The sequence below is a fragment of the Indicator indicator genome, chromosome 31 (genome assembly GCF_027791375.1).
Source record: "Indicator indicator isolate 239-I01 chromosome 31, UM_Iind_1.1, whole genome shotgun sequence".
Classification (NCBI taxonomy): Eukaryota; Metazoa; Chordata; class Aves; order Piciformes; family Indicatoridae; genus Indicator; species Indicator indicator.
This window is the reverse complement of record NC_072040.1, coordinates 6,975,027-6,992,414: the sequence shown is the minus strand read 5'-3', so window position 1 is coordinate 6,992,414 and position 17,388 is coordinate 6,975,027. Positions and strand designations below refer to the sequence as shown.

Here is a 17,388-nt window from a genome sequence, read left to right as displayed (position 1 = left end):
TTAGTAGCCAGGCAGACACTAAAGACTTTAGTAATGTTAGGTCTGTGTCTGTAGACATCTGATCAGAGTTGGAGGGATTGTCTCTTAATTTGAATGGAGAAACATTCACTGACATCTTACAAAATGTTCTGTTTTAATGGGAATATATCTTTAAAATTTTTGTTCCAATTGGTAGGGCCATCCAGAGAAGCTCCCAGTGGCCAAAAGAGTCTCTGAAATATTAGCTGTATTTTGGTGAATGTATGGCAGATGTAGGAAGGGGTGGAAGAATAAGGACAAATATCAGCTCCTTCAAATGAAGGAAGATTGAAGGCAGAGACAGGGACAAAGATTGAAGGGATTACATGAGAGACAGCCTGACCTTGGTATCCAAAAATACTGAAATTACGAAAGAATTACTAAGCACCTGGAGGATAATAAACCAATGAGCAATAACCAGCATGGATTTGTCAAGAACAAACTACATCAAACCAAAGTAATTTATTTCATTGACAGGATAATTGATCCAGTGGGTAAAAGAGAAGCAGCAGATAAGAAACAGGTTGACCTTAGAAGGACTTTTGACATAGTCCCAGGTAATGCAGAAGTACACAAAGGAAATAGGGACTAGGGAAAACTATTAGATTAAAAAAATTAAAAATCAGTAATTGCATTTTCAGAAGTTTGCTGTTGTTCTAAGAGGAGGATGTATCAGCTGGGATTCTCAAAGGTTAAGTCAGACACTATGTACTACTCCTTGTAGCTTCTTCAAAGCTTCTATTGCTACTTTTATTCAGTCCAGGGCACTTGAATGAGTTTCCCCAAACTCTGTTCTGTAATGAATTTCAGACATGGCTGTTTACACTCTCCTTAGTTTTCCTGTCTTATTAACTAGCTCTCCTTCCAAGAATACTGAAGTAGAGCAGAGCAAACTTCTGGCTAGGGCTGCTCCAGCTTTCTTGAAGGGCAAAGGGTAAGTTGAAGAGAGAGTATGTTCCTGGCTTGCACTAACACAGCTAAACCAAAACTTTTTCCTCTGTTCCTCTCATTTTTAATGTATTCCATAAACATCTTTCCTGAGAAAACTGTAATAACCAATTAACCCAGCAAACTAAGTGGAGCATGTTTAAATAGATTTATGTCTATCTGGATGCATGAGGTCTTGATCAGGCACTACCAAGCAAATCCAGGTTGTGATCTCAGGGTGTTAATCACGTGTGTAACATGTGTGTATTTAATATATACACACAGTGCATGGTGTATCAAAGCAAGTAGTGCCAACCTCTGAAATAAGTCCTACTGTACAGCTCCAGTCCCTGGCCCAATCTGACATCTCACTGATTCCTGAGGCTGGCTCTCTAATGAGTGGGACCCTGCCATCCTAAGCCATTAACTACTTAACCTATGCATTACAATATTCACCAAATCATCTCCGTGCTTGGTTTTGGTTCGTCGTTTTTGTTCTAAGAACACTGAAGTATTGGTTCCTACGTTCCCATTTCACAATCTGACTTGCTCCTGCTTTCTCTGTTTACTTCCCTCTGTCTGTCTGGACGCCCCTCTGCCCCAACCCTGTTGCAGGTTACAGTACAGCCTCGATGTTGCAGACAGGCTGGCCGATGAACATGTTCTCATCGGGTTGTATGTCAACATGCTGCAGAGCAGCCCCGCACGGTTAGTGCAGCTTTGGCACCTCTGGGGAACCCAGCCACGGGATGCTGGCCAAGTGCTCTCACTCTGCTGGCTGCCAGCTGAAGCAGCTCTTTGTGAGCACTAACCTAAAGGGAAGGCATGTGGAGTGTGTCCTCCCAAAGCTGGTGGATCCTGGCAACCACTGTTTCTCTTTCTAGTGATGTTGAGTAGCAAGGTATTGCAAACGATTGCTTAGTGAAGAGTGGCTCTCCAGGCTGATCTCTGCTCACTGCAGGGCTTGGGGGTGGTTGCTTAGTAAAGAGTGGCTATCCAGGCTGATCTCTGCTCACTGCAGGGCTTGGGGGTGGTTGCTTAGTGAGGAATGGCTTCCAGACCAATCTGAGATACTGAGCTCTGCTCACTGCAGGGCTTGGGGATGGTTTCTTAGTGAAGAGTGGCTCTCCAGACCAATCTCTGCTCACTGCAGGGCTTGGGGATGGTTTCTTAGTGAAGAGTGGCTCTCCAGACCAATCTCTGCTCACTGCAGGGCTTGGGGATGGTTTCTTAGTAAAGAGTGGCTCTCCAGGCTGATCTCTGCTCACTGCAGGGCTTGGGGGTGGTTGCTTAGTGAGGAATGGCTTCCAGACCGATCTGAGATACTGAGCTCTGCTCACTGCAGGGCTTGGGGATGATTTCTTAGTGAAGAGTGGCTCTCCAGACCAATCTCTGCTCACTGCAGGGCTTGGGGATGGTTTCTTAGTGAAGAGTGGCTCTCCAGGCTGATCTCTGCTCACTGCAGGGCTTGGGGATGGTTTCTTAGTGAAGAGTGGCTCTCCAGGCTGATCTCTGCCCACTGCAGGGCTTGGGGATGGTTGCTTAGTGAGGAATGGCTTCCAGACTGATCTGGGATACTGAGCTCTGCTCACTGCAGGGCTTGGGGATGTGTTCTTAGTGAAGAGTGGCTCTCCAGACCAATCTCTGCTCACTGCAGGGCTTGGGGATGGTTTCTTAGTGAAGAGTGGCTCTCCAGAGTGATCTCTGCTCACTGCAGGGCTTGGGGGTGGTTGCTTAGTGAGGAATGGCTTCCAGACTGATCTGAGATACTGAGCTCTGCTCACTGCAGGAGCTGGTGATGGTTGCTTAGTGAAGAATGGCTTCCAGACTGACCTGGGATAACTGCGCTCTGCTCACTGCAGGAGCTGGTGATGGTTGCTTAGTGAAGAATGGCTTCCAGACTGACCTGGGATAACTGAGCTCTGCTCACTGCAGGAACTAGTGATGGTACAGAAATCTTCATAGCCTAGTATGACTTTCTTCTGTTTCAAGTGTAGTTTGTATTTATATTTTCTTGGGGTTTTTTATTAGTTTAATTCATTTTCACTGCTTATCTTTAATTTTCATCTGCAGTTATTTGATACCTCAACTAGCACAAGTTTTCTCTTCCATCCTCCCCAGGCTAATAAGCTGCTTCAGGCTTTTTTACAATCCAGGGCAAATTAAGAAACAGGAGAAAGACTTAAATGATCATTTACAGTAACTGTACGGGTAGCAAAAGTATCCCTTAGTCAAGTGTTCTAGTTAGTTTTATCATAAAGTGTCTTTTAGCATGTAGAACTAATACTTGGTGTTTGATGTAGGTCATCTTTAGTGTCTGATTCTAAAAAAGACATTTTAACTGTAGATAGTTGAGGTTTTTTCCATACAAGTTAGAGATTTTACCTAGTTTGGGATATTAATTCCACATATTCCAATCTTTTTCCTTAGAGATGCAGAAGAAAATAAAATAATAATGCAAGTAGGAGGCTATTTTTGTTCCACAGAAAGCTGGTTTTTTGCTTCATTATTGGGTGTTACACTGTGTAGTGCTGTGGTGAGTCATATTTCCTTACTACTGTGCTATTCTATGGTATTATAAAAAAATGTTTGTTGAGGGAATGTGTACAAAACTAACTCCAGCTGGGAGGGCTGGCCTCATCTTCCCTTGAAAGAGGCAAACAATTCAGAGACCCACTGATAACAGAGCAAATGCATAGACACTTGACTCCCTTGAACAGAGTTAGTTTTTATGATCATAGCCACACACCTGAGAGTTACAAGCATTATGATGCCAAAATGTTAGTGATTCTAAAGTAAATTAACAATAGCAGAGGGCTCAGAAGACATCAGTTTAAAGTGCCTTAAAACTAGGACAATTTTGGAAGTGTCACAGATGAGCAATGGTCAGAATACATGTGGTGGGTTGCTGTTAGGACACTTCTTATAGCTTAGAAATCTACCCTTTAATTTGTCAATACTTTCTACAGTAAATTATTTATGAAGTGAAGTTTTGCCAAGTAAGAGCACGTCATGAAGACCACTCTGGTATCTATTGCAAAGGTTTCACAAGAAACTGACATTTCTGAGCCTTTTCTAACCAGTGGTGATGTAATTTTAAGACCATCAGGGGACAGCCGTACTATCTATTGCAAGTGACTACTGTAGAACAGCTGATTTGACACATCTGAAGCATGAGAAATAGCAAAGATCCTCCAGTGTCACTCCTTGGTTCACAGACTGTCATATTTTTCATCCTTAGCCTGCAGTTTTGGGATCTTTTTTTTTTTTCCTAGTTCTCCCTTAGAGCATAGAATATTGCACAGATCAAGTAAAGAAGTCTTATTGTACAGATGATGATGGATATTCACTCCACATCTGGATTATGATAATTCTGCCAGCCCAATTATTGCTAGTAATTATAAAGTCTTTAACAGGATGGTCACTAATGGAGAAGCAGTGTTAAAAGTGCAGTCTAACTTTTATGGAAAAGAAGGATCAGCAGCAGGCTATTTGTATGCAAAATTCTAAAGTTGGGAAAAGAAACACATCAGAGCCCAGAAATATTGAAAATTAACCTTTTAAATAATGAAAACTAAAAATTATTTAATGATTGGGATAGGAAACTGCAGGACAAGATGAATTAAGTAATTTCTGACCTCTTCAATGAGTGGAGACCATAGAATATATTTGCTATTATTCCTCACTGAGACTTTATCTCATCTTCTAAGGTGATTACTCACATTTTTACATGGATGCTTGCAATCATTCTCTGGAGGGTCCCAAATTCTGCTCACACACAGTCATAATATTTGAAAGCTTGTGTGTATTCCACTGTATCATTGTCCATGAAGGTGCTGAAGTAAAACAAGTGAATTATGGCAAATCAGAACTCTTGTGTTGTAAAAGTCTTGGCAAAGTCTGCTGCTGTGCATACCTCCGTGCTTAACAATCATGTAAAACAGGTGCACTGCACAACCAAATTTATCCCAGGCATTGAAATGTAATTTACAAAGCTTTGGGGCATTCACAGACCGAATCTGACGTGCTGCTACATCTATTTGATGACATCCACCTACACAGCTACATATCAAAGAGCTTAAAGAATGAGTAAGAATCATAAAGCTGCAAAGGCTTGGTTCACTCAGTAAACTCATCACATCAGGGCTTAGCTCAAGTCTCAGAACTGTGCTGCAGATTGTGTTTTGCCAACAAGTGGAACCAGCATCTCTTCTTTTTTCCAGGATGGGTAATACGGTTGCACATTGCTGTAAAACGGAGAACTGACGCTGAATGCTTGCTGGGTTTGCAGCCATCTGTTAGGATCTGATGTCTCAGTCGTTATGGAAAAATGAAAAGTTAGCTGTACTGTCATGAAAGGAACCCTTATTACCCCTGCTTTGCATAACTGTATGTGTCTGCGGGAGTAGCTTGCCCCTTTCCTTCTCTGGGTGACATATCAGGACAATAAGCATGAGTACGTAAGAAGCAGAACTGTACAGATGGAGAAAGATACCTTTAGCTTGGATCTTTTCAGAAGGGCAATCAGTTAACCCACAAGAGTGTGACTAAGTATGGAATTAATTTATATATGTAACAGAATAAATTCAATGACCAAAATGAAAAAAATCAGTGTTCATCTCCCAGCAGAAGTCTCATGGTGCAGTCAGCAGCACAAGCTGAGCTTGCCCAGAACCCCTCTGGGTCTGACTTTTCATAGACTTACTCCTTTCATTTTAAACTTCATATTTGTGGTCTCACAGGTCATTGTCAGAATGAGAATAAGATGATATTTGTCTCTTTTCCCTTATCTCAGAAAGCCAGAGCAAGTCCACATGACTCCCACTTTAATAATCAATGAATATCAACTGCTACTCATCTTTCAAACATAACTTCTAAATCCCAGTGGATTTAATCAAGCCAAACAAAAGGTGCACAATATAGTTCCCTGAGGTACCTGGGAACGTGAACTCACTGAGAAACTTTGAAGAAACACTTCCTTTTCCTTTTAAAGAAGCCAGTTCTTTGAAAGCAGATCTTGCACAAGTGCAGCTTTCATCTGGAAGGCTTCAGGATATCATTTCTGGCAAAAATAGGAATAAGATGCTCATGCCTGAAGTAAGCCTTTTTTTGAGCAGTATTCTGAAACATGAAGCTCATTTATCAGCAACCAGCTGCATGCCATGAAGAGCCCATGGTCAGGGAGGTGTGTGCCTGTCTCCCTTCAGCCAAAACACCTGGCAGTTGCCAAGGGGTAAGAGAAGAGGTCAGACTTGCCTCTCAGACTTGACTTGCCTCTCCCTGGCATAGTCTGCAGGCTGGCCACACAGCACAAAATTCTTCTCACCACTTCTTAGGGTCTTCACTTTTTCTCTCTTGTATATATCAAACCTAATGTAGTGTAGGACTCTAAATCCTAGGATTATCCAGGGACAACTAAGCCCTCTTCAGATTTCACTTTTTGGCTGTTTATTATTTTTAATGGTTCTCTGCAAACTTCTAAATGTTTAGAAATAGTAAATAGGTTATTACTGTGTTACTTCTTTCCTGCTCATCTGGCTAAATAATTGCCTCCATTTAAAATAAGAACTGCTGGCAAGGATTTAACCTGAGAGAAATATTTACCTTTTGTATCCTTAGGGGAAAAAAAGTAATAAGATGAAATATTTTAAAGGAATTCAGCATATCTGCTGTTTAGTTCTTATACTTGCTGACCACCATTATGTGATTCTCTGAGATTTTACTCCCAAATATCAAAAAAAAAAAAAAAAGAGAAAGTCTGATTATAAATTCCTAATCAATGGCCCCAAACTGTAGTCCATGAGGCCTGGGTAAGTGCCCTGCAAAACTGTCCTAAATATTGTTTTCTGTTGCAAATCTGACAAATCTTCTAAAGTTTTTCTCAGCAAACACTGAGGTTCCCACTAACCCACTGTCCAAAAAAGTAATCAGTCTTCTAGGTGATATGACAAAGCTGAGAAGTAAAAGCAAATGCTGACTGGTGGAGCTAACCATTTCCCACCCCTCTTCAGAGAGAGTAATCTGCAAGTTGCATCTGGCATGGCCTTGGCCAGAGGTGGCAAACTGCTGCTGTTAGCCCCGAAGGGAAGGTCCTGCCTGGCTCCTGGAGCGGAGCCTTCTAGGAAAGTTACTCTCCCACTTCTCTGCTCAATTAACATCTGCCGGTGATAATTTGGTGACATTTTGCTTCAGGATTCTGTACTGGGGGGTGTGTGAGTGGAGAGTGTGACAGAGCAGTGTCTTTTTGCCCTTGTATTAACTTGTCCTCCCTCCTCCCCTCCAACCCTGCCAGCGTGCTCGACAGCGCAAGCCGCCTGGATGAAGAACATAAGCTGATCGCCAGGTACGCAGCAAGGCTGGCAGCAGAAACTTCTTCATCAGTAAGTGTTTTAATTAAAGGAAGGTACTTTCCTTCTGTCGTGTTCCAGGGGCTTGGCAAGATCAGGGAAATTTCATCTGACAGTCTTAATGATTAATGGATTCTTTTCCCCTGTGCTTTTCATCAGATGCTGTTATGCTCTGGCAATAACATTTTTACACAGTCCATTTAAACCCGAGAATCCACATGCTAATGCATATCATCTATATGCTGCTGCAGTGGTGCTTAAACAATTACAGCAAAAGGGACCTGGCATCTTGAACTCAGGAAAGACCAGAAAATGCTGTCTGGACTAGCTTTGGTTAAAGGTTAATGATTTACTGCAGTGGAGAAATGGGGTGGTGAATCCATTTTACTGTTTAGTTCAAATATCAGGGCCACTAGGGCCCTAAGTGCTGAGGATTCTAAAGAATGATCCTTAGCAGGATGACTTTAATGACCCCCTGCATTAGCCCTGGCTCCCATTTTCATTTCAATCAGAGCAATGATTATTCTGCTCTATGTATCCCAAGATAGAAGGTGATGACAGGCTAAAACCTCACTAACTATATTCAGGAATAAGAGAGAACAACGCAGGAACCTAATCGAAGAATATAAAATCTTAAAGGGCACAAATAAGGTCAGTCTAGTTACTTTTTTCCATCTCAGCACATTTGATAGAGTAAGGAACCATAAATGATGGTTAAGTAAAAAGCAGCCAGTCCAGAGTGCCCAAAAGCACATTTTCACACTGAGATTTACACTGCAGGATCAATTAAAAGGGAGAAATCAGGCACCACTGTCCATGTGAAAAACTGTCCATTGAGCCACGTTCATCCCAGGTGAAGGCATGAAGGATGGATCTGCCACCCTGTGCAGCCATCTGTCATGGGAGATTTCACACTACCTGCAGCTGCAGGGGAAGGGAGGGGTGCTCCTGCTTTGCCAGCCCAGCCCAAATCAATCCTTCCCAGATGTGTGACACTGTTTCAAATAGAAGGCAACCTGTAGGTGATGGTTCTTCCTTCTGGGAACAAGATCTCCCATTAATGATGTCTTGGGTGGAAACTGGTAGAAATCAGTTGTAACTAATGTGTGTCTGTGATATGGGGGAAAACTTAGGAAACAATATTTAAGTAGCTTTTAAATAGAGCTGGTTTGAAGGAAAATGCTGAATTTCTTGTTGCCATCCATCTGTGCTCTTTAAACAGAAGATACAGAAGGAAAAGAGAAGGGTTTTGTACATGGAACTCTTTCTGAGCACAGTGGAAACCTTTAAACCTTTACTGATGGTTGTTCTCTTTCAGGGAAGGAGCTGTATTAATAACACTGGGCGGGCATTCAGGATAGAGGTCCTGGTTCCCCTTGAATCACTTTGTGACATCCACCAGCATGTGTCAGTTCTTCTCCTCAGTGCTCTGCTTCTCTGTAGTTGGAGTGTTAATGGGAAAGTGTACCTGGAGCAGAAAAAGCATTAAACATTGCAGCCATAAGGTACTATCCTTTCCCAAAGGTTAGCACTGAGATGTATCTGCATCCTTTTTGAGTGTCCATCTCCTGGAGGAGGAGATGCCTGGCATCACAAAAAATTGAGCTGCAGAGTTCCACTTCACAGGGCTTTTATGGTGAGAAACACTCAGACCACAGCAGGAACTCAGCAGAGTGGGTTTTTAGTGTCTGATTTTTTCAGGCTGGAGTTAGAAATAAATAGGTGTCTGAAAGCTGTGAAACTTTGAGTGTCTTGCTCTGCCTTGTCAGTGATAGACACAGGAGTGTGATGAAGGAAAACAGTGTTTGGTTATTGCTGATGAACATGAAAAAGAGACCACAGTCCCATGAAGCTGTAGTGAGCTCTACCTAAGTTTGTAAGAAAAAGATTCATTCCTGCTTCATTTTATTGGGGTAAAAAGGCTGTGCTGTCTGCAGGACTGGGGAAGGAAGTGTTCTGAAGTGTCATGGGAGTGTACAGGAAAACTTGGCCAAATGGGCCACATAGCCAGACTGAAAACTGAGTACAGCTCACGTACTTTCAAGAGAATGAAGCATCACTGCTCTGGACACACATCCCTTTCTCTTTTGGAGAGAGACACTGGGTTTTGCTTCAGAGATTTCCTCTTGTCCGTGGTGTCAAAATTAAGAGCCATATTACAGCAACTGCCTGCAGCAGTGCCATTGCCTTTTATGATTGGTTCAGAGGAAGCTCCTTGAAGAAGCAGTGAATGACAGGATGGCAAACACTGAGTCTTATTTACTCTAGCACTTACCCTGCTTTTACTAGCAATGGAGCCATACTGGTACGAGTGCAACATGGATGCTCTTTTTTAAGTGTAGGCAAGCCTGGTGCTGCATCTTCTGCGAGCAGATTTCAGAGAACAGGTCTGTGTTGAACTCCTGGGTGCATGCTGGCTATTCCTCCTTCAATGCAGCCTTCTCCTTTCTTTACAGCAGCAGCAGGGTCAGCAGAGAGGAGCATCAGATATCTCCTTCACCATTGATGCAAACAAACAACAAAGGCAGCTGATTGCAGAGCTGGAAAATAAAAACCGGTAAGCGTCCCCAAAGCATCAGGTTTGGTTCTGTGCCCTTTGTTGTGTGTCTGTTTGGTTCTTAACAGCTTTCACCACCCAGTTCTGTGAAATGTGCTTATACATGCACACACACCTGCCCCTGTGAAAAAAGCACAGGTCAGAAAAAGGCCCACAGGACATGAGAAAGGCTCTGAAATCCATGGCTACCCTGTGTTTTAATGAGTGTACTGTTCAATGATGTGATCTAACCATTGATATTTACTGTTTGCAGCTGCTGTTTGTTAACAGTTTAAAAAAAAAAATCCTGTCCTGTTTCAAAACCAGATTAACTGAGTTGGATCCTCTGTAGCACTATAGAAGGAAATGATAAAAGGATCAGTCACACTGGTAATGTTATGCTCCCCTGCTTTTATTTGTGAAAAAGATGATCAAAGCTCTCCAGAACACAGTCTGCCTGGAAAAGGTTTACAGAAGGGTTAGCAGCAAGTCAGGCTGCTGATCAAATGAGACACTGGGTATGGATCTGACTGAGACAGTGTCCAGGAGAAACAGGCCAGCCAGCCCCGAAAAGGAGTGATGCTCGTTTGTTAGCAGCAGAGGATCTGGGTATCAGACTGCCTGATGCCATGAAGTGTGTGGCAGCAGAGCTGTGATTTTTACTGCTGGACTGTAAAACAGAGGCCAGCCCAGACCAGATGGTTTCCCATTCCAAACTCTGCACTGCCTTCTGTCACTGTGTAATGAGCCACCAGCTCCCGTCTCGATTTGTCTTTCATAGTTCGAGGCTGCCTCCTGACTGTCTGCTCTCCAGCACGTTGGGAAGAAGAGACAAAACTCACAAAGGTTTCAACCTTCTGCTGCAAAGCTTTGTATTAGCCTTTTGACAGCACTCCAGGGCTGGCAAGCCAGTCCTAACAGGTCCTATTAAAGTGCTCCAGCATGACTTGCTGATCGCTCTCACTTCTCCGCTTACACTAATAGTATATTTTTAAGTGCTAAGGGTTTTTTCCTGATACCCAAGAAGGGTGAAATAGGTGATTTTAATTTTTGGCAAGTTCATGTGGTGCTTGAAACATTCATGGGGAAGAATTAGGTGCAGTTTAATTAAACACAGATCTAACTCTTGTCTACTCCAGTTTTGGGGGTGGGGTCTTGAAGAAATATTTTCCTCTGTGGTAAAATCCTAAGAGTTTATTTTACAAATATCCAGAGCCCCCTCCCATTGCTGAGGGCTTCTTTTGTTGGTTGGAGCACAGTCTTATCAACATTGATAAAGAGCTGCATACAATCAGACTTCTCCTCTTGCATGTCCAGTGAGCTGGTTGTGTGGAAAATTACTGACTGGTCGTCTTCTGCTTATTCTCCTCCTCAAGAGAAATCCTACAGGAGATCCAGAGGCTGCGGCTTGAACATGAGCAAGCATCTCAGCCCACACCAGAGAAGGCACAACAAAATCCCACTCTCCTTGCAGAGCTCAGGCTCCTGAGGTAAGACCACAGCAGTAGAACCTCTGACCATGACTGGAGCCAGCCAGATGTTCTCAATATGAGAAGAAACAAGAGATGAGGGTGTCCTAGAGGTAAAGGTGTCCCTGCCCATGGCACGGGGGTTGGAACCAGATGATCCTTGTGGTCCCTTCCAACCCTGACTGATTCTATGATTCTATAAGCCTGGCTTACAACTTGGGGGGCTTTTTAAAGTAAATCACACAATGTGTTGGGGTTTTTTTTCTCCATTTTCAGAGCAGAATGTAGTTCTAGAAGTAATTAAGCTTCTGCTTTAAACAGCATGCATGAGGAATCTCACATATTACTCATCTACATTCAATTAAGCATATGCACTAGTGTTTGCAGAGTTAGGCCCTTAGGTCATTTGGAATAGGTCCCCACAGCCCTGTCCAAATGACATTAATTGTGTGGGGAAAAATGTTGTTCTGTCAAAAGAAATGCTTCTACAAAGTATTCTCCTTTCTGCTAAAGTAAATACAGAGCTGCTTGAAAATACAGACAAGAATTAGACATTCATTTTTGGACATTCCCCCCATGTGTTGCACTCCAAGGAGAGGTCTTCTCCTCATGGTGAAAACCAGGCTGCAGAATGATCCTCCTTGTCAGGTGGGAAGTGAGGAGTAATGTCATCTGCAGCAGCTGAAGCTTTAGAGGATCACTTCTCCACTTATCCCACCAAGTTAAAAAGACTGATATGGATGTGTCTCTGTTATCAATTAGGATACTCTACATGGAGCTACTGGCTGCCATACCACATTGAAGAAGTGCAGTCATCATTGACACAGATCTGTAGGCTCCCTACAAGTTCTGAAGTGCATGTTGTGAGAGCCAGACAGAGAATTCTATAAAAGCTATTGAAAACACTTCATGTGAAGAGAGAACAGAGTGTAAAAAGTTTCTTTCTAGTGACACAGTGCTAGATTAAATTTTAGCCCACCCCCCACTGAGCAGTTCTCTCTTGAGAAGGCTAAAGAACATTTACACATTTATCACACAGGTAATATTTTAATAATCTGGTTCATAACCAAAGGAAACTACTGTAAGAAATTGTGCTAATCGTTAGCTCTACAAATCCTGTACAGTTTTATTGTCGGGTTTTCCACTCTAAACTACTTTTCTGGTTTACAAATAATGACTTTTGCTATCCAATCAAAGCCAAATTGGTTTCTTCACTTCTGTGAGTGATTTTAGTGTGTAATTACTTCTAGATACCTACAGGCAAGTGACATTCTCTGAGACATAAAGAACTGACTGTGATGAAAATGTGTACACAGCATAAAATATCCCAATAATGTAGCTCTTGTGTATCAAGCCTGTAGTCTGTTTTAAGCAGGTTTCTATGTAGTTGACAAAATTCATCATCCTTCAAAAAAAAGGTAAAATAACCAGGTGAATTTGCAGTGTTGGCAAACTGACTGCTTCATTTTTTCCCCTCTTTTCAATTTCGTTACACATATTAAAAGCATAATATGCTGCTTTGAATTTCCTCACATGGGATGTCCCTAGCGCACTGATGCCAAGTTCCACCCTTATGGTTTCCTCTCTGATTGAAGATGCAGTGTCAGAGTCAGGAAATAGCTTCTAATTTGTGGGTCTCTGCTGCTTTGCATGCCTTCTAAAATGCTCACCATCTGAAAGGCAAAAGATTGGCTTTTGATTTACGGTGGAATCTCGACACCTCCTCAAATTCCTAGACACTTAAGATGTCAGGAGGCTGTTCCTATCCTGGGTAAGGCAGCAGGACTCAGAACAGCAGCACTGATTTACAGCTCCACAGATTTTGGGGGCTTGAAGCAATTAGGGCAGTAGGGTAATATAATACTAAGAAATGCTGGAATCTGTGTATTATGTTGTGGGTATTTGTTCCAGCTGCTGTAGTGATGGAGACTCACTGAAATGAGGTTCTAAGCACAGCATTCCTTCACCTTTCCAGTGCTGCCTTGCAGACAGGTTGGAAAGCACATTACTTCCAGGAACTTGCTCTGGAGTACAGCAGGAGTGAAAAATCAGAGGAGCAGTCTCTGTGTTGTTGCACTCAACTTAGAATTAATCTAAAACCCAGCAGAGGTTTGTGCTAGGACCTGCCACTTTGAATTGAAAGGCTAGAGTATCTGATTTTTATTAGCAGTTTCTATGGACAGTTTGTAGCATTTCCAACCACTGCATGCCTGGAAACGAAAAGCCAGCACAGGCAATTGGTACCAAAAAAATAGATTAATCCTCCAGAAGAGTAAATCCAACTTGTCAGTGTTACTATATGATCCTATTATATAGGTGAGAGATAGCACATGTGAGCAATCCAGAAGAAATCAGTGTTGCTTATATCAGCAACTTACAGAGAAGGCTCAAAATCAGGGGTTTGTATTTTCCTAAATACAGGACAAATGCTTAGTCTTGGCTCTGGTGCTTGTTCCATTTTGGATTAAATGATCACATTCTGTAAGTAGTGTGAGGCTCACAACATAGTTTATGTTATTTGCAACACAGCAGTGTGTAAAATACACCTGAGATATGTGTCTTTTTCAATAGTGATGTTAATTATTTCATGGCTTCCAGGAGGCAATGATTTCATTTTGTACTTCTGTGGGGACCTCTCACACAATTTAGTGATGGAGCATGTGTAAGTGCTGAATCCCCATCCCATGCAGGGGAGCTGTGGAGAATCAAAGCTGTTCCCATTTACCTGGGCACAAACTGGCTGTCACACTTGGGGTGGCTCAGTGTTCACACTGTCACAAGGACCAGCACCAAACTGCAAGTCCAAAGAGCTATTTTCCAGCAATTCTATCTCCATTCTCTGATAGTCTGACTCTTGCTTTCAGGTGAAAAAAAAAGGAAACAAAAGCAGATTGCTGTGTTCTTCTGGCTGAATTTCTGAACTCTCTAAGCTTCTCTTGTATCTCTCTCTGTTCAGTGCCCCTGCTGTAATTTCCTGTCCTCCAGGGCATGGCTTTAATTTCTCTTGACAGCTACTGAGGTTATTGACTAGAGAGATCCAAAGACAAAAACTGTCAGGCATTCCCACAAGGGAATATAACACAAATTTGTATCAAGCTCAGTTGTTCCTTGCAGAAGGGTCTGTGTCAGTGTCTGTCTTTTTCCTCATCACTCTCTTCAGTCTCATCTGAACATTCTCCTGAGCTTTCCTGCAGCCTGATGTCTGAGCACTCTGCAGAGCTCGTGGAGTGTGTTTGCTCTCCTGTGGTCTATAGGCATGCAACTCCTAGTTGGGCTGGGGGGAACAGGGCAGTTAAAAGCTGCTGACCTGGGAGGGGTAAGCTGATGAGATCTGTTTGCTTCTCAGACAGCGGAAGGATGAGCTGGAACAGAGGATGTCTGCTCTCCAGGAAAGCCGGAGGGAGCTTATGGTTCAGTTAGAAGGCCTCATGAAACTGCTGAAGGTAAGGAGCTCCACCTGATTACTACTAAGACTGAAGCAAGAGAGGAGGGGCAGGAGATAAGACCACAAAATTCCTTCACTATCTCCACCCACAAAATTTGGTTTTGTTTCTTTCCCTTCCCCTTTTTTACCTTGGTCTTTCAGTTCAGAGGTTTCAGATGGTGTTGTTCCTGTAGCAGCACTGCATCACCATTGCCACTGCTGAGTGGAACATCAGAGACAGGCTCTGAACTACTGAGAAATTAATACAATCCTTTAAATAGTACTGCAGCATAAGGCAATACAGTCCTGTTTTGCTCTTTTATTGAAGGATTTGGCCACCTCTCTGGATTTCAGGCTGTTTGTGGATCAGCCATTCAGCGGTGTCCAGACATAAAATATTTCATGGTCCAGTTTCAGATGTTTTTTGAATTTTTCTCCGGGAGAATATACAAAAAAACCCCCACACTTTTACCTACTCCAGCTGACTGTACAGATTGCTTTTGCTGGTTCCTTAACTTTGCCCATTCACTTGCTAGTTCTGTCAGACATGGACAAAGAGGATTTGGAGTAGGAAATTATAGTGGCTGGCTGCACACTTTGCACTGTCCTGGTGTTTCAAAGTGTGCAGAGGTGGGACTCTAACCTGCCCACATACCTTCAGCTATCTCAACTGTACTCCAAATTTGGCTTTTTTTCTCTCTTCTTCGCTCACATCCTGGCTCATCTCATGTGCTTATCCTCTTTCTCCTTAGGAAGAAGAATTGAAACAGGTAGCAAGTTACCTCCTTAATGGAGGCCTTACTAACTCCTAAATGTGATTGTGTTCCTGTGATTTACTTTACTTCCTTTGCTTGAAATGTGTGTGTGTTCTTCTGACCAAAATTAATAATTTGCAGTTTTTTCAGACATTGTTTTCAAGTATTTTGTAGTAATTTTCACCATTAAACATCTTAGTCCTCCATAAAGTGGGTCATGGCTAGAAGGATTCTAGATCTCTTTTTCACTCCTCTAAATAAGAACACATAAGATAGGGAAACCACCACCCAAGTGTGGTGAAACCAGCCTAGAATATGAATTAAAGAACAGAAATAGCATTTTGAAAACGGAATGAGAATTTTGGAACTCTCAGAAAAACATAACTGAGTTCAAACTAGACCAGGGCAGCTTCAGCAAGTTAGATCAAAAAAAGGCAGGGGTACTTGTATCCCTGGTGGTAAATTTTAGAAGATTTAATTGGTTTGTGGGATTTTAGTATTGAAATGGGTCTTGGGAAGGTACTAGGCTAAAGGCAAGCACTTTTCAGACAGCAGTCAGATAAAAATGTTTCATTTTAACAAAGCAGGTTTCCTCTTTCTTTCATCAGTAGAAATACAGTCAGAAATCTGATGTAGAGCATGCAGAGTTTGTAGATGGTGCTCACCTTCACAAAACTTAACACCACGGCTAATTTTTGTAGAGCATTGGTCTACTGCACACAAAAATACCAGACTGACCAAACATCAGCTCCATGTAAGGGCTGTCTTTTTTTGATTCTGCACTGTTAAAAGATCTTCCATTCACAAAACAGAATCACAGAATAGAGAATCACAGAATACATCTGGTTGGAAGATACCTTCAAGATCATTGAGTCCATCCTTCGATCCAACACTGAAGGGTCGACACTAAACCATGTCCCTGAGTGCCAGGTTCACACACCTCTTGAACACCCCCAGGGATGGTGACTCCATCACTGCCCTGGAAAGAACATTCTAATGTTTGAGAACTCTTTCAGTGAAGGAATATTTCCTAATATCCAGCCTGAACCTCCCCTGGTGCAGCTTGTAACCATTTCCTCTGGTCCTGTCACTTGCCACCAAGCAGAAGATTTCAATGTGACAGGAGTTTCCCTATCATATAAAATGTTCACTGGACAGTATAAGTGAAAGCACATTTTCGAGCTGTTACAAGGTATGAATTATTTTTTTTCTGAGAGCAATAGCCTTGCTGAATACCAGGTGATAATGCTAAGGAATTACTCTCAATTTCCATTAAACGATCCCCGTCACGCTATGCCATTTCATGATCAGTTGAGAGAAACAGGATTAAATTAATTTCTGGGGGAATTCAACTGGAATGAGCAGCCTGGCCATTTATCTAATGCTTACGGACTTTTCTATTTCTCTGCTGCCTTTCCCTGAGAAAGGATAACGAGGTGGTGTTTTTTTCCCCCCATCCCTGTCGTTTGGTGAGGCTGTGGGCAGCGCTTTCCCCATGCCATCCCAGGGAGTGCCGGCAGAGGGCGCAATGGGCTCAAGCTCCTGCAGAGTCAGTGTTCGTGGCCAGCATTTTCTCCTAAGCAAGACACTTGAGAGTGGGGAATCCTTCCCTGCCTAGCAAGGATTAATTTAACATCCGTGGCAGGTTGATGAGGGATGAGCAATTAAATAAAATACGTGGATATTTTTTTTTTTACTAGAAGGCACAAGAACATTGATGGCTGCAACCAGGTACAGCATAAAAGCCTGGTCTTAGTGTGAGGTGTCCCTGCTCATGGCAAGGGGGTTGGAACTAGGTGATCCTTGAGGTCCCTTCCAACCCTAACAATTCTATGATTCTATAGATCTGTGGTGGGTGTGGCAGCTCCCCTTGCAGCATGCCTTAGTCCTCAGCTGGTGGGGCTGCTGAGAT

At 42.6% G+C, this 17,388-nt stretch overlaps 1 protein-coding gene across 1 annotated transcript in view; it reads left to right on the top strand.

Moving 5' to 3' along the window:
• The window catches only part of DTNA (dystrobrevin alpha), an 84,186-nt gene that overhangs the window by 53,489 nt on the left and 13,309 nt on the right, over positions 1-17,388 (top strand). The window contains exons 12-18 of the mRNA XM_054394660.1: positions 875-952; positions 1,561-1,653; positions 7,238-7,325; positions 9,749-9,849; positions 11,205-11,318; positions 14,644-14,740; positions 15,474-15,494. Coding sequence (XP_054250635.1) covers positions 875-952; positions 1,561-1,653; positions 7,238-7,325; positions 9,749-9,849; positions 11,205-11,318; positions 14,644-14,740; positions 15,474-15,494 — 592 coding nt within the window. The remainder of the gene's footprint in view (positions 1-874; positions 953-1,560; positions 1,654-7,237; positions 7,326-9,748; positions 9,850-11,204; positions 11,319-14,643; positions 14,741-15,473; positions 15,495-17,388) is intronic.